We start from the raw sequence: 24,742 nt of genomic DNA, 5'->3' as shown, positions 1-24,742 counted from the left end.
CTAGACCCGAAACGTCAGCTTTCCTGCTCGGCCTGCTGTGTTCATCCAGCTCTACACCTTGTTAACTCTAGACAGTTACCTTGACTACACTTCCTGACACTGTGCTTTGTACAAGGACTGCATTCCATTCTCCCAGTTTCTCCATCTCAAGCACTGACATGGTTGCCTTTGAAATGTTTTTTTCTTCAACCACAATACCAAACATCTTTCCCTTCCCCACCACTGATTCCCTGAGACACCCTGATCTACTTCTCTACTTCACTTCCGACATCTCCTCACCTCTATGGCATATTTCCATACAATTACAGATTACATATCACTTGACCTCCTCACTGTTCACAGCTCTAAATACACATTCCAGGTGAAGCAGTAGTTTGCTTGTACCACTTTCCATGTAATCTATTGCTTGCTGCTCACATTGGTGAGACCAAATGCAAACAGACAAAATGGTTTGTAGAATACCTTCACTCTGTAAGAATGACTTACCTTCCAGTTGCTTGCCATTTCAACAACCATCTTGCTGTCATATGACCATTTGTGTCCTAGGCTAGCTGTGTTCCAAAGCTTAGCACAAGCTGGAGGAACAGCATCTCAATTTCCACTCCAAAAAGCAACAGCCTTTAAAATCCAACATTGAGTTCAATCCCTCCAGAGCATGCCAGCTTTCCTCTGTTTTGAGGACAGCACACCTCCCAAACTCTGCACTTTGCATCTTGTCTACCTTGCTCTCAACAGAGCAGACACATTTTCTTCTTTGCACACCTCTTTCACGTCTCAATCTCTTCTTTGCCACCGTTAATACACCCTGTTGCCTTTTGTTCTGGCACCCTCACTCCAACTTCCCATTTGTCTGCAGCATGGTACCCACTGTTTCCAATGCTCTTCGGTTATAATGGACCGGAGGCGTTTATAAAACTCTATTTCTCGTTCCACGGATGGTGCCAGACTTGCTGTGTTTTGCCAGCATTTTCTCATTTTGTTTCACGTTTCCAGTGGCCATACCGTTTTGCTTTTACAAGCATTTCTTCTTTACCCACCACTCCACTTAACCGCAGCCACAACGCTTTTTTATCCTTGCAGATTGTAGGAAGTGTTAGAAACGCTCAAGCCACACGGCATGTGCAAGATCACCCTCATCATCAGTCGGCACTCTCATTAGCTAACAGTCTCCTACCTGCCGTCTTGAGTATTTGCGGAGCTCCCCTGGCCCACCCCAACATGGACAGCCTCGGAACCAGGGCAGGTAGGAACTCCCGGGCGCACTGAGTGCAGGCGCAGGGCCCTCCAACTGCGCTGCTACTATTCCCAAGCGCAGTTACCTTTTTGTGATAAGCAGCGACAAGCGATGCCCGAGCCTTCAGCACAAGCCGCGAGAGAGAACCAGGAATCATAACCGCCGCCATCACCACCAATAGCCGAGTGCGACACGGCCTCCTACTTCACCACCCGACGTCACCAGCACGGATGCCGCGCCCCTGTGCTGTTACGTAAGACTGACCACGCCCCCCGCGTGGTTATGTCATGCACTAACCACGCCCTCCCCACGGGACGCATTGACGAGTGAACATTCGCGTCACAAACAAACACGCCCCTATGTTATTATGTCTACCACGCCCCTTACGTCGCCATGTGGCTGACTGGCCACGCCCCTTGCGTGGTTGCGTTACCAACGGAAAACTGCTCAGGAAGGTAAACAAAACGTCGACGCTCTCTGTCTGAGCTGACTACATTCTGCTTCGACGAGCAGTGCATCGCGCCCTTACCAATATGGTGACAATTCACACCCCGCTTTCGTCATATTCAATCGTCAGTTTCATTAAAGCCCACAAGTCGCGTTGTTATGATGTAAATATTACATCCAATTGTCCCATATTCTCCCGAAAATTTCTGTTTAAAACAGCTCCCGCTGTAATGCGTGGAATTGTACTTCAAACTGAAGCTTCGATTAAAATAAGGAATCGTTCTATAAGAAGTAGTTGTGTTTCTCGGGATGTGAAGTGTTCTATTTGATCGGGCGTCTCGGCCTTTCCCGCACTGCTGCGCATGATGGCGACTATCGGGAGGCGACGGTCGAGTGAGGCTGAGGAGTTGGAGGTTGGAAGCGGGGGTGACTCGGAGGAAGAAATGGAAGACTCTTCGGAGGATGAGCAAGAAAACGAGGCGGAAATCCAGCGGTTGGAAGAGCAGGTGCGACGTGATGTCGGGCGGGAGTGAGCCCGCGGGATTTAAAACTTCAGCACGGGCTCCCCCTCCCCCCAAAGCTCCCAGCCCCCTCCCCCTCACCCTCCCCCCAAAGCTCCCAGCCCCCTCCCCCTCGCCCTCATTCCTACCCCTACCACTCATTCTCGAGCCCCCCTGCCTCCCCACTCACCCCGAAGTTCCCTCTCCCTGGCCTCCCCCCTCGTGTTAACTCCTGTCCGCCTGGAGTGTTCACTATGAGGAAAGAAGCAAAGCAAAACATTTCGGTGATTGATGAAGTGAAACAAACATCTGAAACTCACGTGAAAAATCACTTGAAAACCACGTAGTCAGGACTAATCCTTCAAAGAGCCAAAAGAAAGGCAAAATGCCTGAGGTCATCTACGGAGAGAAAATGTAGTTTTCTGGGGCATAATACTCAGGTTCACGCTGATTTGAATGAATGGCCCATTTTCTACCTATGTACTATGATAAAGTCATGACCAATAAAATCCAAATGATTTGAAGCATGTGCCTTGACTCACAATAAATCTCACTGGCAGCCAGTGACTAGTAAGTTACCACAGGGATCAGTGCTTGGATCCAGCTATGGAGTATAATGTGGATAAATATGTGATTATCCACTTTGGTAGCAAAAACAGGAAGGCAGATTATTATCTGAGTGGTAACTGGGAAAGGAGGAGGTCCAATGAGACATGGGTGACCTTGTACACTGGTCAGTGAAAGTAAGCATGCAGGTGTAGCAGTGAAGAAAGCAGATGGCCGCCTTAGTGAGAGGATCCAAGTGCAGGAACAAGGATGTCTCGTTGAAATTGTACTGGGCCTTGCTGAGAGCGAAGCTAGAGGATTGTGTGCAGTTTTTATCTCGTTATCTGAGGGATAATGTTCTGGCTTTGGAGACAGTGCAACAAAGGTTTACAAGGCTGACCCCTGGGACAGCAAGACTGATGTACGAAGAAGATTGGCTTTGTTAGGACAACCTTCATTGGAGTTTACAAGTATGAGGTTGGAATCTTGTAGAAACCTATAAAATTATGACAGGACTAGACAGGCTTTATGCAGGAAGGATGTTCCTAATAAAAGGAATCCAGAACTAGAGGCCATGATTTAGGAATATGGGTAGGCCATTAGGGACTGAGATAAGAAATGTCTTCATGCAGACTGGTGAGCCTGTGGAATTATCTGTTACAGAAAGCTGTTAAAGCTAAGACATTGAATGTTTTCAAAATGGAGTTAGATATAATTCTAGGGGCTAAAGAATCATAGGGTTTGGAGAGAAAGTGGGAACAGAATACTGAGTAGGATGATCAGCGTTGATTATATTGAAAAGCAGACCAGGCTTGAAGGACTGAATGGCCTAATTATACTCCTATTTTTCTAAATTTCTCAAGACTCTGTGATCATCACTAAACTTTAAATAGTCTTGATCTGGACTAAAGTCACATCTCAGAAATTTGGGACACTGTGTGGTTCCTCAAGAATCTGCTGCTTATCTTTTCCAATGCTGTTGTGAAAAATTTGAGTGCCAATTGTGATGGGCCAGTTTATTGAGTGTGATATTTAAGTCAACTCTCTTGCTAGCAAATTACAGAAGTAAGCTGTTTATGACCCTCACCAGTGCAATGAGATCATCATACTCAGACATAGTGAAAGTGTAAGATAAACTGTCAGGATTCACCATCAACATCTCAAGTGAGGACATCTATTTGAAAATTGTTGGATATCAGGGATATCTAAGAAGTGTTTAGCTCTGGAAGCTTTATTGTGTGCCAGCTATATCTTTATGTAAACAACTTTCACAGCAGTTTCCATATGTAAACTGAGACTCTGCAGAATAGTAATGCAATTCTTTATGTTGTATACCATTTATGGCAGTGGAAGTACTTTATTCCACTTGGGCTACCATGTTAAATTATGGCAATTACCACAATTCTGTGGACTGAAATACTTTATGCACGATGAAATACTGAAATCAGATTCATTATAAATAAAATTATTCAATAGGAAGAAGAAAGACACAGACGAGTCAATCTTACCTCCGATTTGATCCCATGTTTACAGAGACTTGCTGCCCTCAAAGCAATAAGGCTGCACTTTTACAGAAGAATATATTGTGGTTTTCATGGTAGAGCAGTCCTCTATGCAACAATGTAAAATAGTGTATCATTTGACACTAAGTGATGGTGAAAGGTTATTTTTAAACCCTCTATTCATCTGTTTAAAACAGTTTACTTCTGCTCTTCATATGGCTTTATGCTTGTTATGTCATTGGCTAGGAAGCTTGGTGTTTTTACTTTGTGGCATTAACACAGTTGTCAAGATTTGCCGTAGACTAAATAGGCACCCATTTTTATCTGATGTGTATGACAAGTTAAAAATTGAGAAGCAGACTTATTGATAACTAATTGGCTATTAGAAAGTTAAATAAAATGACATGTATTATAATATTAATCTTTAAGCAGTTCTGGTAACACTGGCATGAGGACAGCAGTAACCTGTGCCATTTATTTTAGCTTTCCATAAGTGCCTACGATTACAACTGTCATGTCGATCTAATAAAATTGCTGCGTCAGGAGGGGGAGCTGGAGAAGTTACGAGCTGCTCGACAGAAGATGAGTGAACTGTTCCCTCTTACAGAAGGTAAGACTATCCTTGTTAGACAGTTGCAACACCAGCTGAAACCTGATTTGTAAAGCAGATCAGACTTCGTAATATGTTTATAACCAGCATCCCGATAAAAGTTTGAATGAATCCACTTTCACAAGATTTTGGTTGTTTTTTTTAAAATTCCTCCTGTTTCTTGGAAACTGATCATGTGAACATTCTGTTATTGACATGGCAACCGCAAAGCCACAGCTCATGTAATCCTGACTAATTCTGTTCGTGAAGGTTCTGTTCACAGTTATATTGGGGAAACAAATCCAATTCTGTTTTGCAGAGCTTTGGCTGGACTGGCTAAAGGATGAGATTCTAATGGCAGAGGGAACAACTGACAGGGAGAAAGTTTATGAACTGTTTGAGAAAGCCATCAAAGATTATATTTGTAAGTTCTTTTTTACACCTTAGCGTTTGTCTGACTCCTAACATTGAGTAATCACAGCTTTCTTTGGTGAATACAAACATCCCCCACTGTTGTGCTTCAGGTAGATCGTACCTGTTGGCTGGGCAGAGTGTTAATCTTCCTAGCTCCCCCAGTGAATTGAATTGGGAAGGAGGAAAGAGACTTTGTTGTTTATTAATTTATGAACGTGTCAAAAGACATAAAATATATGTAATTTCAAATAGTGCTATCTTGAAAGTTAGTTCTCCTCATTTGCACACACCCTCAGCTTTAAATCAAGGCTGATGACTAGGAAATTTAAAAACCCAAGCAGACAAAAGTCAAGTAATTAATTTAACTGTAAGTGATGATGTAGCACCACAGCATGATGAAGCTCCCCATATTTGAAACAATTGAAAACAGTGATGGTCATGTTCCCTGTTGTTCATTCAGGCATTTAAGCTGGCGCAACTCCAGAAGCTTCAGATACTGGTAATATCCAGGTAGTTGGCACTCAGCTGTTGAAGCTGCAAAGATAGTTTCATGAATTGATTCCTAAAGATTTTATATTATAAGAAAACACACCCTACTGGATAGAAAGCAGAATTTCGATCAGCTCCACAATGCAGTGGACTTTGTTAACTCCGTTGTGGAACCACCAGGACATAAAAATGAATGGCCACTTAGACCTTGAAAATAATATCATGGGTTAAAAGTACTTAAGTTGGTTGATGGTTACCCTCCGGTGTATTTTAGTGAGGGTGTTAATTTGTTTAGAATAATTAGGTTAACATTTCTTCTAAAAGTAGAAGTAAGTGAACAAGCATTTATGGTCTGTTATCCCACAACATAATTTTTGAGTCTAATAGACTATGACATACAGATTGTTCCATAGCAGAGTCTAGTCCATCAGGAATAAGAGTTCCACAATGTGGAGCTGGAGGAACACAGCAGGCCAGACAGCATTGGAGGAGCAGGAAAGTTGACGTATTGGGTCAGGACCCTTCTTCAGAAAATTTTCTGCTGTGTACCTTCAGCTCCACACTGTGTTAGCTCTGACTTCAGCATCTGCAGTTCTTGCTATCTCCACGTCCATCGGGAATGTGTTTTACTACTGTTGTGAAATTAAGTGATGTCTGATGCTGACGGCGACTCTTTCCCTCTCTCTCTCTGTCTCTCGCGCGCGCGTGCACTCACTCACTTGCAGGAAACTAGGTTTGCTATGTGTGCAACACTTTAATGGAGAAGTCCTCTGAAGTTATTATTGGGTGCTCACTTGAAGAGTTGGTTTTAAACATCATGGACTATTTTAATTCTGTTTTGATGCACACTAATGTTAATAAATAATTTTCATTACAGGTCCTGAGATATGGCTGGAATATGCTCAGTACTCCATTGGTGGGATTGGTCAGCAGGGTGGTATTGAGCGAGCTCGTGCAATATTTGATCGAGCTTTAACTGCTGCTGGATTACATATGACAAAAGGAGTAGCAATCTGGGAAGCCTTTAGAGAATTTGAAAATGCTATTTTAGGAACCTTACAGGTAAGAGAATCTGAAATCCAGCTTAATTTAATGTGAATGAATGATAAGTTTGTAAACAATGTGTTGCATGAAGCAAAATGCCAACTGACAAGAAATAATTGGCTGGTACGATAGAATATATGAGATTATATATGTCGCTTTCTTTCTATTTATTCATTCATTGAAACCTATTTAAATTTGGGTCCCTCCACCTAATGTACACAGTTAGAAGGCATTGGTTTTGGTCATGGGAATTCAGTACCAGGGAGTGGAATGATTTCCATTTTGTGTTTCCAAATCTGATTTGAACTATACAGTTTGACTACAAATCAAATTGTAGCAGTGCAACAAATTTGTTTGAGACAGTTGTTATTCTCAGTCTGAAAGTGAGATTTTATTGCCAAATTCTTGATTATTGTTTTGCTGATACTTTCTAATTAGAAACTAGATTGAGATGATTCAATCTAATTTTTAGCTGATAGAAAGGAGTCCTGTACCCCAGTATCTGTATTGGATTTTCATTTGGGTCTCAAAGATGAAACAGTGTTCACAATTTCATGGCAGCACTATACCTTGCTTTTGCCATTGGTGAACTTTCGGCTTAACTTACCAGTCTGTCTGTGATATTTACTTCAGTGGAGAGAATGGCATGAAATTTTTTTATTTGGATGCTTGTACAGATATTTTGTCCATGTTACAACGGTTTTCTCTTGTATTGCTTCATGGGATGTAGGTGTCAGCGTTTACTGCCTGTCTTTAATTGCCCTTGAACTGAGTGGCTTATTGCGCCATTTCAGAAGGCAGCTAAAAGTCAATCACGTTGTTGTGGATCTAGAGTCAAATATAAGCCAAATTAGGAAAAGACAACAGATTTCTTTCCATAAAGAACCTTACTGAATCAGAAAGGTTATTATGACAGGTTTTAATGATACCTAGTCTGAGTATTGGTGACAAAATCTTATACTTTCGATTTATTAATTAAGTTAACTCCCATCAGCTGTCATGATAGGAATTGAACCCATATCTCTGGAGCATTAGTCTGGATCTCTGGATTGCTAGTCAATTAACATTACAATGATGCCGCCATTTCCTCTCAATTGATTTGAAATTATGAACTTAGAATGAGTAACAATACTAGAGCTTCAGGTTCTAATTCTCGCTGAGTTTGGCATATGTTTATAGTTCTAAACAAAGAACGGTAATACCCACTTTGGTACAGGCCCTTTGGCCCACCAAATCTGCGCTGACTCACAATGCCTTTTCTTAAATATAAACCGTTTTCCTCCACGTAGTCCATCTCTCTCTATTCTGTGTCTATTCGTGTATCTGTCAAGATGCTGCTTAAATGTTGCTATTGTATCTACTTCTACCACCACCTCTGGCAACGCATTCTGTGGAAAAAAACAATAAACTTGCCTCTCACACCTCCTTTAAATTCTCCCCCTTTTGCCTTAAACCTATGCCCCCTCGGAATAGACATTTCTATCCTGGAAAAAAGACTCTGACTATCCGTGCCTCCCATAATTTTGTGAACTGCTGCTTCTCATAATTTTGTAAACGTCTATTTCATGTTCTGTACCCTGTTTAACTAGAAAATACTGAACAGTAATATTGCGTTTCTTCATTATAATTTTCAAAAAATGTCTCAAAAGTATTTGAGCGAGGAACTGCAATTCCTGAACTATGTAGATACTGTGAGCGGCAAGTAGACTGCTGCAAATGTGGTGTGTTAGTGTCAATCAACTTTTGAAATTTTCTCCTGGTTATTGTGAAAGTTTAAATTGTTTGCTTGCAAACAATGTGTTTAAGATGTTTGGGGTGAACTGGAATGTTCAAGCCAGTTCGTCCATTTCAATCCAGGAACTGACAGATTAATTAAATGAAAGTCTTTCCTCCGTCAGGCCTCACCTGGTAGCATTTTGACTCCAGAACAGCAGGAGATGGTGAATGCACAACTTGAGCGAATACACACACTTTTCAAGAGGCAGTTGGGTGTCCCTTTGCTTGGTAAAGTGCTTTTGAATTTACTTATGGCTAACCATACATCCTATGGGAATTGTAAAGTTATGTTGGATTTGTTTTGAGTAGGAGTAAGTGTTTGAGAGGTACTTATGAATCTTTTATAATTGAAGAATCAATGTAAATTACTCAGTGAGGCAAGGGAATTCTGCCACCATGCCCACTGCTTTCAACAGACTGTTGAAAATTGTATATGTATGCCAATCTTTTATCTTTAGATTGATTAATCATTAACACAAAAGTGAATAAATTTGATTGTATCTGCATGATTCACATCTTTCACCAAAGGCATGGATTGTATTGCCTAGGAATAGTTTTTTCCTCCAACATTAGCCTTATAAATCTGCCAGTTGTGTCAGCCTATCCCATACTTAATTCTGGAGCCTCAGGGCCCTCCACTCGTCACTGACTCTATTTTTCTCAATGTTATTTTGCAATATTTACAATATATTCCAAATGAGACTGTTCCACCGTGTTCTATATACAGTCAAATACTGTAGAACTGGCTCCTAAACTTATTGACAACTTAAAAATGTTTACTTTTTGCTATTTTTCCCTCTTCCCTCTAATTATTTGTTGGGCTGCCTACTAGTATGTTGCACATGAGGTTCCATACTAAACATATGTGTTAAGGAGAAGCAGTATGGAGTCAGAGGCTGGAACCGTACCTTCAATAATTCCCTCGTTTTGTGCCAGTGGACTAAAATGAAATAGTGCAACTGGACTGGAGAGTATCTTATGGCATATTCGAGGCCAGTGAGATTGTTGGAGCAATTTCATTGGCATAAATCTTTACGTTTTGAGCTTTACCTCATGTTTGTCAAATTTTTGCTCCTTTATGGCCACACCTGTCTGGGTTTAAGTAGTTCTTGGCGAAGTTGCAAGATTAAGAGCTCTGTATTTTGGAAGCAAGAGCAAAAGAAATGATCAGGGCTGTCTGTTCTGGCTGATGTTACAGCACCTAGTGAACTTCGTAAATTGGTACAGCAGGAAGCTTCCAGATTGTGCTTTCCTTCTTGAGAAAGTGTCAGTATATGAGCAAACCATATGCACCAACTTAGTCTAAATGCATGCATCCTGATGTTGTGGACTTATCTGAAGACTATCCTTCACCGTGATTTTGATGGAGATGAGTGAAATATCACTTGCTGCTGTCTGTTTGTGCCCCACATAGATATGGAGACTACATATGCCGAATACGAGGAATGGGCTGATGAGCTGCCCAGTGAATCTGTGACACAACTGTACAAGAAGGCCTTACAGCAGATGGAAAAACGCAAGCCCTTTGAAGAAAGTCTGGTACAGTTTGATCTTTGTTATTCTAGCATTTGCGTTCTGGAGGTTTGTTCTTCGTTAGGGACCAGTTCAAAATGAATGAACGTGGAAAACAGGAGCAGGAGTAGGCCATTCGGCTCTTTCAGCATGCTTTGTAATTCAGTATGATCATGGCTGATCATCCAGTCAATACCCTGTTCCTGCTTTCTCCCCATACCCTTTATATTTCCTAGGGCTAAAGGAATCAATCTACCTCGTTCTTGAAAACATTCAGGTTTTGGCCTGAAATGCTTTCTGTGGCAAAGAGTTTCTACAGGCTCACCATTATCTGGGTGAAGAAATTTCTCCTCATCACAATGCTATATGGCCTACCCCATATCCTTTAACTGAGACCCCTGGTTCTGGACTCTATGGTGATTGGGAACATAGATTTGTATGAGATCACCCTCATTCTTCTAAACACCAATGAAAATAGTTCTAACCAATCCAGTCTTTCTTTATACGCCAGTTCTGCCATCCCAGGAGTCAGTCTGGCAAACCTTGCTTGCACTTTCTCCATAGCCAGAACGTGCTTCCTCAGTTAAGAAGACCAAAATTGCGCACTGTACTGTGGGTGCTGTCACAAATCCTGATGTATTTGAACCCTCTCGCTGTGTAGGTCAACATACCATTAGCCGTTTTTACAGCCTGCTGCACTTGCACGCTTACTTTCAGTGACTGGTGTACAATGATAGCCATGCCTCATTGTTTTTCCACCTTTCCCAATCTCTCTCCATTCAGATAATAACCTGCCTTCCTGTTTTTGCTACCAAAGTGGATAACCTCACATGTATCCACATTATACTTCAACTGCCAGGCATTTACCTACTCCCTCAACTAGTCCAAATAACACTGTAGCATGTCTGCATCCTCCTCACAGTTCACCCTCCCTCCCAGCTTTGTGTCATTGCAAATCTGGAGATGTTACATTTAATTCCCTCATCATTGTCAGTAGCTGGGTCCAAGTTCTGATCCCTGCAGTACTCTATTGGTCACTGACTGCCATTCAAAAAAAAAACATTATTCCTTCTTTATGTTTCCTGTCTGCGAACCTGTTCTATATCCATGTCCGTACACTACCCTTAATCCTGTGTGCTTTAATTTTTCATGCTAATCTCTTACATAGGACCTGATCAAAAGCCTTCTGGAAGTTCAAGTAAACCACATCCACTGGCTCCCCCTATTAACTCTTCTATTTAGATCCTTGAAAAATTCCAGTATATTTGTCAAGCTTGATTTCACTTTCATAAATTCATGCTGACTGTGTCAAATCTTGTCATTGTTTTCCAAGTACTCTGCTTTAAATTTTTTTATAATGGACTCTAGCATTTTCTCCACTACAGTTGTCAGGCTAATTGGTCTATAATTCAGTTTACCCCTCTACCTCCTTTTCTGAAACAGAGGGATTGCATTAGCTACACTCTTATCAATTGGAATTGTTTCAGAATCTGTACAACCTTGAAAGATGACCTCCAGTGCATCCGCTATAACAAGAAAATTAACTTTAAAATTCACTGATAGTATTTGATGTTTCAATCTGTGTGGCTACCTTGATGTTTTTCTCTGTTCTGCATGTTTTGAATAAAATTGTGCAATTCAGCAAATGAAGTGGTAAATAGGGTAAAAGAAAATAAATCAGAGGATTAAAGAGAAAGGTAAACGTTGTTTGTTTGACTCCAGGACCATGTGATCGCCTAGATCTGGCTGCCAAAATGACTACAATCTGTTTAGAATTTTATTTAATTTGAGTAATCTTTAGTGTCTTATTTGATCCATGTTGGTCACAAATAGCCTGTGAGATGTAGCTGACATGATCCCAAGGCTTTTGATTCCACTTACTGAATTAACTTATTGATTATTGGATAGTCAGACACTGGAGAAACAAAATCAATGATTAGAGGAGCAACTCCTCACAAATTTTCTGCCTTCCATGTATTGGGGCAGCTTTTGTTCAATTGGGCACCCCTGTGATTGACCTTTTGCGGGCATATTAGGTGTTTTCAGGATGCATTTGTTGCCTTATCCTATGTATTTTGCCCGGTTGATCAATACAATAATGTTTGTAAAGGCGTAGCTGTTAGTCTTCATAAGCATAAAACTCTGGAAAGTGACCTGTCCGAGATGGTACTGAACCGGAAGTGTTCCCTGGATTTTGGGATTGAGAATAAACCATGTAACTCACCTATACTGCACATCCATGGACACTACAGGCAATTTAGCATGGCCAGTCCACCAAACTTGCACATCTTTGGACTTCAGGTGCTCTAGAGGAAACTGGAGCACCTGAAGGAAACCCACACAGACACTGGGAGAATGTGTAAATTCAACAGTTATCCAAGGCTGGAATTGAATGAGTCCCAGGTGCTGTGAGGCAGCAGTGTGCTAAGCACTGTGCCGCCCAATCTGAATGACTGTGCTGCCCTCTACCTTTACGCACCTCTTTGATGTCAACCTACTTTCCTGTAATAGAGCCTGGATAAAATTACCACGTTCATTTATAGAGATAACAAGGTGTAGAGGTGGATGAACACAGCATGCCAAGCAGCATCAGAGGAGCAGGAAAGCTAACGTTTCGGGTCTAGACCCTTCTTCAGAAATGGGGGAGGGGAAGGGGATTCTGAAATAAATAGGGAGAGAGGGGGAGGCGGATAGAAGATGGATAAAGGAGAAGATAGGTGGAGAGGAGACAGACAAGTCAAAGAGGCGGGGATGGAGCCAGTAAAGGTGAGCGTAGGTGGGGAGTTAGGGAGGGGATAGGACGGACAGGTCAAGGAGGTGGGATGAGGCTGGTAGGTAGGAGATGGTGGGGGGTGGGTAGTGGTTGCTTGAGGTGAGAGGAGTGGATAGGTGGGAGGAAAGACAGGTTAGGGAGGTGGGGACGAGCTGGGCTGGTTTTGGGATGCGATCAGGGGAGGGGAGATTTTGAAGCTTGTGAAGTCCACATTGATACCATTGGGCTGCAGGGTTCCCAAGCGAAATATGAGATGCTGTTCTCATGTTCATTTATATTTCTGTTTCTGTTAAAGATTTAAAAATCAGGGCTTATTAACTGAGAGGTTCTGTTGGTTATTGTGGTGTTTTTGTTCTGTTTGTTCATGGAAAATGGCTGTCACCGGCCCAAACATCCCTAATTGCCCTTGAGAAAGGGTTTGTGAGCTGTCTGTTTGTCCTTGTGTGTACGTAAACGCTGTGCTGTTTGGAAGGAAGTTTTAGGATTTTCAGCCAGTGACAGTGTGGAAGTTGCAATGTGGTTTCAAAGCAAGATGGTGTGTGGCCTGGAAGAATACTGACAGGTGGTAGTGTTCCCATGCGTCTGCTGCTCTTATCATTCTAGGTTGTGGAGGTTATGGGTTTGGAAAGTGCTATGGAAAAATGTACTTTATTCTGAAAGTTATATAACATTGACCTTGGTATATGGATGTTCATTTTGTGGAGCATACATTTAGTCTGATTTGTGCTGCAGGGCATTCTTGTACAGTTACATCATAAGCAGATGATCCCATCCTTGTATTGGATTGCCCATTAGGTTTACCATTGTGTTACGGTTTCCAATTTGCTGAATTGGGTACTAATGTACAAACAGAAGGCTACAGATGCTGGAAGTCTGAATGAGAAATGGAGAATGCTGGAAATATTTTGCAACTCAAGCAGCATCTGTAGAGTGAGAAACAGTTTCTGTAATGAGCACTGAAATATTTGATCTTTTAAAACAAAATTTCCTTTTGCCTTTTGAAGAAATTATTATGGAGTATTATGTTTGCTAAATGATTTTTTTGTTTGTTCAATTACAGTTGGTAGCAGATCCTCCCAAACTAGCAGAATACCAAGCTTACATTGACTTTGAGATGAAGGAAGGTGACCCAGCACGAATTCAGATTATCTTTGAACGGGCACTGTCTGAGAACTGTTTAGTGCCAGACCTATGGGCCCGTTTCACTCTGTATCTGGTAAGAAACTTGCCTAAAAAAGTGACCTTTGGTTGACCATTGGAGTATTATTTCTGGTGTTTGTGAGCAGATGTTGATTGAGATTATTGTTAGCCAGGAATCAAGGCAAACTCCCCTGCTCTTCTTAAACTAATATTATAGGATATTTTATATCTGCTAAAGGGGTAGGTGTAGCCTTGGTTTAAAAGAAGCCTGAGGAAATTGATTTTAATACAAAGATGGTCAGTTCAGGAATTAGATTGGAGACATCAATCCTGAAAACATTTTTGGGACTAATTGGATGTTGTCACATTGGATTTTCTGTTAATTCTGAATGGATGGATTAAGAGTAGTAAATAGCCTTCCACATCTCTAAATATCTTGCAACCTTGCAAATTTAATTTAATGCTCTTGAACTGAATTAATCTGATGGCGTTAAGTACAGCAATGTGTTACAGTTTCATATTGACAAATGTCAATGCCAAAGAAAATTTAAGCTAAAAGGCTCCATGGTCTGCCCAGAAATCTTATACAGTCAGTCCCTAGGTTGCGAATGGGTTCCCTTATGGAATCTTTCGCAAAGTCAGAGCACAATGCAGAACAGTGGAAAGCAGCTGCTCGTAAGGGAAATGTTTGTAAATTAGATTTTTTTAAAAATTAAAACAACGTGTGGGATCGTGCTCATAAATATAAGTTCTCGTACATCAATTGGTGACCCGCTGTTGGTACCGATTATCTTTAATAAATCCTGAGACATTTCAGACCACTGCTTCATGGTTGGACTACAGAGAAGCCTCCCTCTTGATTACACATTTTCCAAATAAGACAGGACCGTTACCTTATTGATCCACCATAAATTGGCAAGTGTACAGAATCCCCATGACTGTGGAGCAGTGTACGAAGGGTTTTGTTGGAGAAGAGTTATTGGGATGGATTGCCTCCTCTTTATCCAACTTTATGATGTCTTTTCTCCCTATATCTCGACTCCAGCTTGACGATTGACTTGATTCCGCACAATATATAACTGTACATTTGCCATTCCAGGACAGACAGCTGAAGATTAAAGATCTAGTCTTGTCTGCACATGAGCGTGCTGTTCGAAATTGTCCTTGGATAGTTGGGTTATGGAAACGATATCTTCTAGCACTGGAGCGCCACAACGCTGAACACCAAGTTATAACAGGTAACCTTGTACCAAGAACAGTCTGTTGTATTAGAAAAGTTTTATTTAGTTTTATGTTTAGGCAGAGAGAGCAGAATTCCTTCTAATTTACTTTTTAACCTACCTTCATTCCCTTTTCCACTCAATCAAAATGAGTCCAGAAGATTGTAAATGGTCTATTCCTTATGGTTGTGTTGAGTTACCTTGGAGCAGTGAACGTAGCAAGGTCAGAGAACCAGAATGATATGATCCAAAGCTTGTGGTCATCCTTGTGGACTGAATGACAATGTTCCATCTGCCTTTGTGGGGAAGACTGTATCATTGGCAGTAGTTGTAAGTATCTTAAATTGAAAAAGAACAGTAAATCTCTGATTCATCTAATAGGACTGCTTGGGGCCCTAGTTGGTGAGAAGGTTGGAGATAAAAGTATGCCAAGATGAGGTACCAAGGGAAAGGGAGGAAGTATTGAGGGTGATTGAAGAATGGACCTCCATGTAATGGAGAAAACATTCCCTTCAGAATGCAGAAAGCTGGAGGTGGATGATGCATTTGTTGATGGCATTCCTCTGGAGTTCTGCAGAAATGATGGAGGACAATCTGTTGCATTTTGGAGGCTGGTGGGATAGTAGGTCAGAACAAGGGGAAATTTATCATGGTTCTGGAGGGAGTGGAAGAATGACAGCAGAAGTGCAGGAAATAGGGCGCATGTGGTAACGTAACTATATATCGTGATAAAGTGGCATCCATGGTTGAAGGTGAAGAAAAGCATATCTGATATGAAACATCACATTGTCATAACAAACAATACAAACAAACTGGGAAAATGGAATAGAATCCTTACAAGACATTGGGAGAAATTGTAGTCAATATAGCTATGGAAGTTGATTCATGCACCACGTCAATGTGAGATTGATTTTTATAAAGTTTTAGGTCATTAATTTACGACATTCTATTACATTATACAGTTACTCTTGGATATTACCTGTAGGAAATAACATGTATGGAATTGACTGTGTTTTTATTGTAATTGGTAGAAACCTTTGAAAAAGCATTGAATGCTGGGTTTATCCAGGCTACAGACTACGTGGAGCTTTGGCAGGCATTTCTCGACTACCTGAGACGGAGAGTCAATTTCAGCCAAGGTACAGCATAAAAGTAACTTGTCTTCTTCTTCAGCCCTACCTCACTGACAACGCTATGAAATTGTGGGACACTAAGTGTGGTAATGGCAATAAAGTGATATAGAGAATGGTAGTTTCTGATTGGGGGAAGAGTGGATCATCCTGTAGGAATGCTAAAGCTTGACGCTGGTTGAAGATGCGAAGAATAAATTTTGTTTATTTAGAAAATATTCAGCACTCAATTATGCCAGTGAAAATACTGGACTTGCAAGACTGGTTCTCATGCTGATGATCTTTTTGGAAAATTGAATGATAATGGAAACTAAGATACTGTATTGTGGAGTTAGAGTAAGTTAAGGTGGAATTTGGTGATGTGACAAAATACATAGTGGTTGAGGTGAATAGAGAGCTTCAGTATGACAGTCTTTTATTGAATCTGTAGGTGAGGTAAGGGTAAAGTTTTTGATGCAAGATTAAATGTAATTCACAATAGTAATTGATAGGATAACAGTTTTGAGATTCAGTAATGGGATGGATGGGACTCTGTGGTTGTGTATAGCCTGGTTCAGGCTTGGGAAATATCCATAAAGTTGGTGCTAAAGCAACAATTTTAGGTGGGGGTAAAAACAGGTTTACCTGTTGTTTGGTTGGGGACACATTGCTGAGTCTTAACCTGTTCAACAGCAGCTGAGCAGCAGGAAGGCAGTAGTGGATTGAATGAAGTTGTATGGTCGAGTAACAGGGTGTCATTAGTTTCTGGTCATGCAAATCAGGATTGTGGATAGTTTTGCCAGAGGCAGGTGTGAAAGCAGGGACCAAGGTGGAATCTTGCGGGATTCTGGATGTGAGAGAGCAGTTTCTTTTTGAGGGGTATTGTGCTGGGAGTGAGGGGAGGTGTGGCTGGTGGATAAAGCTTCATTGATTGTGTTGAGGCAGGTGGCAGTGGAGGGAAATAAGTTCAGTCCTGTGTAGTTGGAGCATAGAGGGAAGGTGGTGAAGGAAGATGGTGAGGCATCAAGTTGAATATTTTGAAAGCATTAAGCACGCCAAGTGGGCACAAACCATAGGTCTCATGGAAGTAGAGATCATTCTGACTTCAAGTGCGATCTCAGTACTACATATAAACTGATTGGAAGGGAATTGACCAGGGAGTTGAAAATGTGGGTGTGAATTGGGTGGCAACAATACATTTAAAGACCTTTAAGAGAAAATATTTGAAAAACAAATGGACAAAGCATTTTTGAATAAGGGATGCTCTCTGTAGATTTGAAAGTGAAACAATGTTTGAAGTATTTCTGGCTTTAGGGAATAAAATTAAGGGGTTCCAAATGTCAACTTAATATTTAGAGCTGGATCTGAACTGTTAGTATTTTTTTTATAGTCATATTTGTATATTTTAATAGCTTACTTGTAGCAAATGAGAGAGACAGTGTTTTACTTGCAATTGACCTGTTGTTGAATAATTGCAAATAGGAAGGAGTGGGAGATATAAGTCAGTAAGAGCTAGCATCAGAACATCTGACCTCTCCTTTTAACAGGAGGCGGAACTGGGTTGAATGTTAATCAATGGAGGCAATATTGTCTTCAGCTCTGAGATCAAGATCGTAACTTTGATTTACTAGATTAAGCATGATGTGCCCCCGTCCCACTTTTTTTCTCTTTCCCTGTGTACGTGTGCTTTCCTGTTAATTTTTTTTAATCTATTTGTATAGATTCCAGTAAAGAGCTGGAGGAGCTCAGATCAGCTTACAGTCGTGGTCTCGACTACTTGAAACAGGATATAGAGCAACGTATGTTTGTGCTTTTATGTTTTAAATGTATATTACTGTCAGGTATGCTGTAGTTGTTTATTACTGTGGCCAGGTAATATGATCAATCTGACTTCTGCCATTTCCTGATGCACTTGGTATGTTTCATAGAACATAAGGAGAGCCAGAGGTGAGAGTTGTTCATTCCTTCATTGAAGAACATTTCTCTTTAATATGTTAATCATTCCATTGTAGCATTCAGATGTATTTTGAAATTTTGTATTATTTATTCTATTATTCCATCAGGCAATTTAGATATTCATCACATTTGTCAGCTGGGATTTTCCTTTTGTCAATCCACACTGGTCCTTATTCAGTTATTGCAGTACTTTCTGTGCTCCAACTATATTGTAGAATGGAATAATTTACTTTGATGGCTAAAAATGCAGACTTAATGAGTCTGTAGATGCCTCTGTTAACTTTCTAATCACATAGTGCTGTGCTTCCTTATTTTTATTTTTGCAGAACCTCAACAGTGCCCAGTGAATAAATTGTTCAATGCTAGTGAAGTTCTGTGGGACTAAAATTAGATGAACGCTTTGAATAAATTTGTATTTAAATAGAATAGTTATCTCTATTGTTTAAACTATAGTGGGCACAGTTAACTAAATTACTTCCACTCTGAAATTATTTGTGATGATACCTGGTGTCCCGTATATTCCTGCCTGGTTTCCTTCAGAGTCCTATAGTATGTACCTTTAACCTATAGTATTTCTTTTAGACTGCTAGTTCTTTCTCAGATACTTATTTCTTTAACATCTCTAGGGTGCAGAAGCTGAATGGCAAGTTAATACTATGATCTCCGGAATATTCCTAGAACATATTCTTTTATCATATCAACTATTTTGACATACTAATGCTGGGCTTTTCTTTATTTGCTCTTTTACTGTATTACTGGAAGAACATTTCAATATTGTTAGCTAAGGGTCACTATACATTACATAAGTTCCGTGTTACAGACATTGTCATTGAGTGGAAACTGCATCAGCTGTCAACCCTGTCACAGTTAGTGGCTTTTATTCTATTGCTCCACTACAAAAGAAAATCTAAATGTAATAGGACTTGGGAGACAGTTGGCATTACACTTGTGGCAGTTCAGCTAATAAGCAGAGGGATGTTATTGGCCCTTTGCAGAGTGTTTATTATAGGTGCATTCTATTAGGTACTGCGGCATATGCTCCTTGCTTAGTATATGGTGTTCTTTATCAATTGAGCAAATGTACCTATTAGTACGTGTCGAATTTCTAATAGTTAGTGCTCTCACCATTTATTTAAATGTATTAATTTTTTTCCCCTTGTAATTGAGGATCAATGTTTATATTTCTAAACCTATTTCCATTTGTTGCAACGTAAATACTCCCTCAGGATATTGCTGTCTTGATGCCTAATTCTATCCAGTATTTTTCCTTAATTTTGGAGTTATTTGATTTATTCACTAGTGAAATAGTTTTTAAACAATGGATGATTAGAAATTGACAGACTTTTGTCCTTCTTGCAGGATTTGGTGAGAGCGGGGACCCCTCATGTACGATTTTACAGAATTGGGCACGGATTGAGGTAAGTCTGTCCACAGAGCAAATGGGCTTTTTGAGAACATATTTCAAACATTATAAGTATTAAGGAAGCCAGTGAGAGAATCCTAGAAGATTTAATTCCAAATATAAAGGTGAAATGCAAAGTATGACCTCTATTTGGTTCATGGTCTATTTGAAATGGAATGCTATACTAGTACATTAAGGTGTATGTAGTGCCTTCAGGAATGGTATTTTTACCTTCAAGTAGGTGATGAAAAGATTTCTGGATTAACTTGGATGAAGCTTGAGTTTATTGGGTTGTATTTCATTTTCTGGAAGCAATTGAAGCAAAGTGGAAATTTTACCAGGTAGCAATAAATTGTGTTTTAAGCTGTAATAAATTCCCAGCAATCTCTTAGCAATTGACCGTTTTTTTTCTTAATAACTATTCCAGATAAAATTTTCTAGATGATAGTTATCTGTTGTTTGAAATACTTTTGCCTGGTTTTGATTATTGGAAGTATTATCATTATTACGATCACATTGTTAGCGTGTTTACAATGATAAATAATTTTCTAGGCAAGGCTCTGTAAAAATATGCAGAAAGCCCGAGAACTCTGGGATAGAATCATGACCAAAGGAAATGCAACATATGCCAACATGTGGTTGGAATATTACAATTTGGAACGGTAAGAGCATCAGTCTTTCATTGAGCAGCAGTTTACTTTTATTTTTCTCAAACTGTCTCTTGTCCTTGTCTGAAGATGAAATCTAATGTGGTAGTATGGTCTGCAGGTAGCTTTTTGCTACCCTGCTGCCGTTCCTTATAAGCTGTCCAATAGGGATAGGTTGCATCCAAACTGTGTGCGGATCAAGCTCCTTGCAGAATGCACAGATGGGACTGTGGAAAGAAATTTCACAAGTAAAAATGGAGAGGGCTTGGGTGGATGCAGTAACAAAATAATGGTTTTTTAAAAAATAAGGAGATATGTTTTTAAAAGCTTATGCCATGTTAAAAAGTCTTTAGGAATTAATAACAACATATCTGATAAGAAAGAAGCAGGACCATTGAAAATAATTATGGCCACAGGAATAGAAAGAGAAAATAGAAAAATATCTTTTGATAAAGAGGATGAGACTGGATTTGTGAGTTTTGTCATAGGTGTCATGATGATCAATGTGTGTGAATGCATCTGGATATATGAAAGCATTTGACCTACTTTCTATTTGCATGTTGCAGAGCTCATGGTGACAGCCAACACTGCAGAAAGGCCTTGCATCGAGCAGTGCAATGTACCACCGACTATCCTGAGCATGTCTGTGATGTGCTGCTTGCCTTTGAAAGAGTGGAGGGTGAGTTTTTATAGAATGATTGATTAGTGCCTGATAAAAAATACCAGAGTCCTTGGGGTTTACAGTGTGGCTGAAAATGAAGCAAGGCCGAGCAAACACGAAGCTATTAATGCAGTCCTCACCCTTGCTGGCTGAGTAAAGGGCTACCTGGTTGGAAAAAGTGAACTGAGATTAATTTTTGTTATTTTGGATTGAAATTTGTGAAGTATATATCTGAAACTGAGTTGTTTTGAAGATAGTGGATAAGAGGCCTCAGGGAAATATTTACATGAATCCAGGCGGCAATTTCTGATATTGACCTATATTTTCATGTGAAAGGTCTGATGAATAGCTGCATTTGGCTATTTCAACTAAGTGGCATCTTTACCTTGTGGGAAGACATTGTCAGGGCACGTTTGTAGACACGAATCAAGAACCTGCCTATGGGTAGTCAAGTGCTGTTACAGTATTACATGTCTGATCCTATATTTATGTAAAATTCTTTCTCAAACTATGGAACAAGTGCCCTTGTATGGACGAGTTTCAGGTTCTTCTGCTTTGTAGTTTCATAGAAATTGAAAGGTTTCTGACACATTCTGCCTTCAGAAGTGCTGCAGTTTCTAATCTTCAGTGAATAAACTATCCTATTGACATGACAAATAAATGCCGTACATGCTTTGATATTCACTCATCTAGATCTTATGATACCAGATTCAATTCCTGCTATATGATGAATTACCTGATTCTAGCCTGTTGTAGAAGTGCTATATTGTCCATTATGTAAGCCTACAACAAAAATTATTTCTGTGCTGGATGGAAACTATATTTGTGAGAGAGGGTTTTGGTTAAGGATAGGATCAATTTCTACTCCACAATTATCAAACTTTGAAAAAATTTATCTCTAGATCATTACTGTAAGCTTCTTGAAAGTTGTAGAGTGTTAAATAAGCTGCCTTCTTGCGCTGTATGGAGTTGCACATGTGAAATACCCACAAGTATGAAATGCCATAGAACTGGGACACCAAACAGGTGTACCCAGCCTTTAGGAGAGATGAGCTGTAAATCATAGAGAGGAGGAAGGACTTTGGAGGAAGTAATGAAGACATTAAATGGTGTAAATCATCATCCTATTATACAAAGTTGACTCAACTAGTAGCACCCCAAATTTGAGTGAGAAAGAATGAGAGTTTAAAACCTGCAATAATATTGAAAATGTTAACCAAGATGAAACTTGAGTGCTGTACAATGTCAGATGACATGTTAAGCTAAAATCCAGTGAATATATTATGTGTGATAAGGGGCTGTAGAGGCACAGTCATAGTGTAGCGTAGTGCAGTGGTTCATGTCCACCTTCTTCCAAAGGTTTGTTTTAACATCTCTGAAAAGATTGATGATGAAGAAAATCAAGGAGTTTTCCCCAGATCCTGGTAACCTTTTTCTTTTCTTCATTGCCATTAAAAACAATTATCTGGTCATTCATTAATTTACTCCATTCACATTGGGCTGCCACATTTGCTTCAACATGATGCTTGTTTATAAATTGATTTGGAACATCCTGAGAATGAAGTGTTGCTACATAAATTTAACTTCTTTCTCTCTCTTTTGTTCTGTGCTGAAGATGTTCACTCCTTATGTTCCACACATACTAGTATTTCCGGTGTCTTAGTGAAGTGACCCTCGTTCATGTGTTAACTTCACTAAGTGAGTACTAGACCAAAGAGGGGTCAAGGCTCAATCAGATATGGTGGCTCAGTGGATATCACTGCTGCCTCACAGCGCCTGGGACCCGGGTTCAATTCCACCCTCGGGCAACTATCTGTGTGGAGTTTGCACGTTCTCCTCATGTCTGCGTGGGTTTCCGCCATGTGCTCTGGTTTCCTCCCGCAGTCAAAAGACGTGCAGGTTAGGTGGATTGGCCATGCCAAATTACCCATAGTGTTCAGAAATGTGTAGGTTCGGTGGATTAACCACAGGAAATGCAGGGTTAAAGGGATAGTGTAGGGGGTTGAGTCTGGGTGGGATGCTCTTTGGACTTGTTGGGCCGAATGGCTTGTTTCCCACTGTTAGGGATTCTATGATAAATAATATTTAAACCTGATGTCCAACATAAATAACGAGCACATAGCAGAATAGAGAGGAGGAAGGAGCTAAATAGCAGATGGGAACAGTATCCAATGCTGATTTGTCTCTCTTCAACCATGAACCATTGAGCTTCCTTTCAATTGTCTAAGCCTGAAGTCAGTTGGTGCAGGTTCTGGGATCATATCTGTTCTGTGTGACTAAATAGAAACATTTGCCAAGAGAATATGACAATACTATGGCTTTAAGAGGTGTATTTTGACCTTTTTTATGAAGAAAGATTGAGACAGAGGTGATGAGCAGTCTGCTGCATAAAGTAATCAGCTTGTGAGGCCTTTTTTTTTCTAAAGCTGGAACAATAGAAGCAGCATGAATGGGTGGAGTCAGGTTCCCACAGAACCAGGGTTTCAACAGTTGCTGGGGTATTGATGGTGGATGTGGAAGCTGTTATTCCTCTCTCTGTTACAGCTAAAAGCTGGAGTTCTCTCTGCTGCGAGAATTGCATATGAGACAATCTATTTTACTGAATTTGCTTTTGCCAAGTGTGTGCTTATGGAAGTTACAAAATTAGAACAGTTGCTGTTTAGTAGTTAAATAATCTATTATTTTGTTAAGTTTTCCAATAGAGTTGTTATTCCAATTCTTCTTTCTTTTGTTTGTATTTTTAATATAGGGTAAGAATAAAGTGTGATTTGATTAAAGCTGAGTAGTGTAACCAATCAAGTTACATCTGGAATACAGCACCCTACATTTGCCTTTAAATAAGATAGGCTCTAGGCTGTCTCCTCGATATATTTGAAGGGGATTGATCTAGTCCATAACAAGAATGAAATCAGTTCTAATGGCCAGGCTGTTTTTAAGTCCAAGTTGATTCTGTAACAATTATCACCAAGAAAAGAAGTTAAATCAACTCTGTTTAACACTGTGTCAACATCTCCTTCAGTAATTTAGAAGAAACCTAAACAGGAAAAATGAAACTCATTCTGAGTAGTAAAACATCTTCTATCCCTTTTTTCGTTTCTCAGGGTCTTTGGAAGATTGGGATCTAGCTGTAGAGAAGACTGAGACTAGACTTAACCGGGTTAATGAGCAGAGAGCCAAAGTAAGTATATACCGAATTGTGTTTTTTGTCAGGTGTGTTCAATTTTGGAGGTACGAAGAGAGAGTTTTTTCATCGATGGGTATGGAATAGTTACTAAGATGATTAGTCAGCGCTGTCCACATTCTGATTCTCAATATTCATTGAGAGAGGTGAACAAATAACTTCTGCCAAAGCTGCTGTTAGGGCTAATCATTGAAATGACTGAAGCTCTGAATTTCCTTTCTGTGTGTTCATTCGGAATAAGAGCTCCCATTTACTGGAATGTGGAGCTTCTGTCCTATTTTTGACATTGGGTCTTCGTATGCCCAGGTTCAATGCAATGCAAATTGATGCTGCATAGTGCATCCACGCTATACCACAGAGTGATTCCAGGTCAAGTGTGGCCTGCTGGCTGACTCCCCAGTCAATATAGCAAACAATAGAAATATCTGTGACAGATAAGGGATTCTCATCACATTAAAGTTTCAGTGTTGTTGTAGACAATTCAGAGGAATAGCTTATTTGTTTTTAATTTTTTACTGTTGAAAAAGCCAATCTGGCTGAACCAATCCAACGAGACTTTGAGACCATGTTCTAAAAATCGGGGAGACTAATGTTTTAGTT

General features: G+C 40.1%; 2 protein-coding genes across 2 annotated transcripts in view; one reads left to right on the top strand and one right to left on the bottom strand.

Moving 5' to 3' along the window:
- Window positions 1-1,479, bottom strand: part of iscu (iron-sulfur cluster assembly enzyme) — a 10,746-nt gene extending 9,267 nt beyond the window's left edge. Inside the window, exon 1 of the mRNA XM_020510343.2 lies at window positions 1,320-1,479. Coding sequence (XP_020365932.2) covers window positions 1,320-1,403 — 84 coding nt within the window. The 5' untranslated portion in view covers window positions 1,404-1,479. The remainder of the gene's footprint in view (window positions 1-1,319) is intronic.
- Window positions 1,480-1,778: 299 nt separating this feature from the next.
- sart3 (spliceosome associated factor 3, U4/U6 recycling protein) overlaps window positions 1,779-24,742 on the top strand; it is a 30,936-nt gene continuing 7,972 nt past the window's right edge. Inside the window, exons 1-14 of the mRNA XM_020510354.2 lie at window positions 1,779-2,187; window positions 4,713-4,839; window positions 5,138-5,242; window positions 6,599-6,783; window positions 8,664-8,769; window positions 9,956-10,080; window positions 13,887-14,042; window positions 15,066-15,204; window positions 16,218-16,325; window positions 18,017-18,094; window positions 19,611-19,669; window positions 20,206-20,315; window positions 20,867-20,979; window positions 24,063-24,139. Coding sequence (XP_020365943.1) covers window positions 2,044-2,187; window positions 4,713-4,839; window positions 5,138-5,242; window positions 6,599-6,783; window positions 8,664-8,769; window positions 9,956-10,080; window positions 13,887-14,042; window positions 15,066-15,204; window positions 16,218-16,325; window positions 18,017-18,094; window positions 19,611-19,669; window positions 20,206-20,315; window positions 20,867-20,979; window positions 24,063-24,139 — 1,632 coding nt within the window. The 5' untranslated portion in view covers window positions 1,779-2,043. The remainder of the gene's footprint in view (window positions 2,188-4,712; window positions 4,840-5,137; window positions 5,243-6,598; window positions 6,784-8,663; window positions 8,770-9,955; window positions 10,081-13,886; window positions 14,043-15,065; window positions 15,205-16,217; window positions 16,326-18,016; window positions 18,095-19,610; window positions 19,670-20,205; window positions 20,316-20,866; window positions 20,980-24,062; window positions 24,140-24,742) is intronic.

Source organism: Rhincodon typus, chromosome 24 (assembly GCF_021869965.1).
Source record: "Rhincodon typus isolate 14 chromosome 24, sRhiTyp1.1, whole genome shotgun sequence".
Taxonomy (NCBI): Eukaryota; Metazoa; Chordata; class Chondrichthyes; order Orectolobiformes; family Rhincodontidae; genus Rhincodon; species Rhincodon typus.
This window is presented reverse-complemented; position numbering and strand designations above follow the sequence as displayed.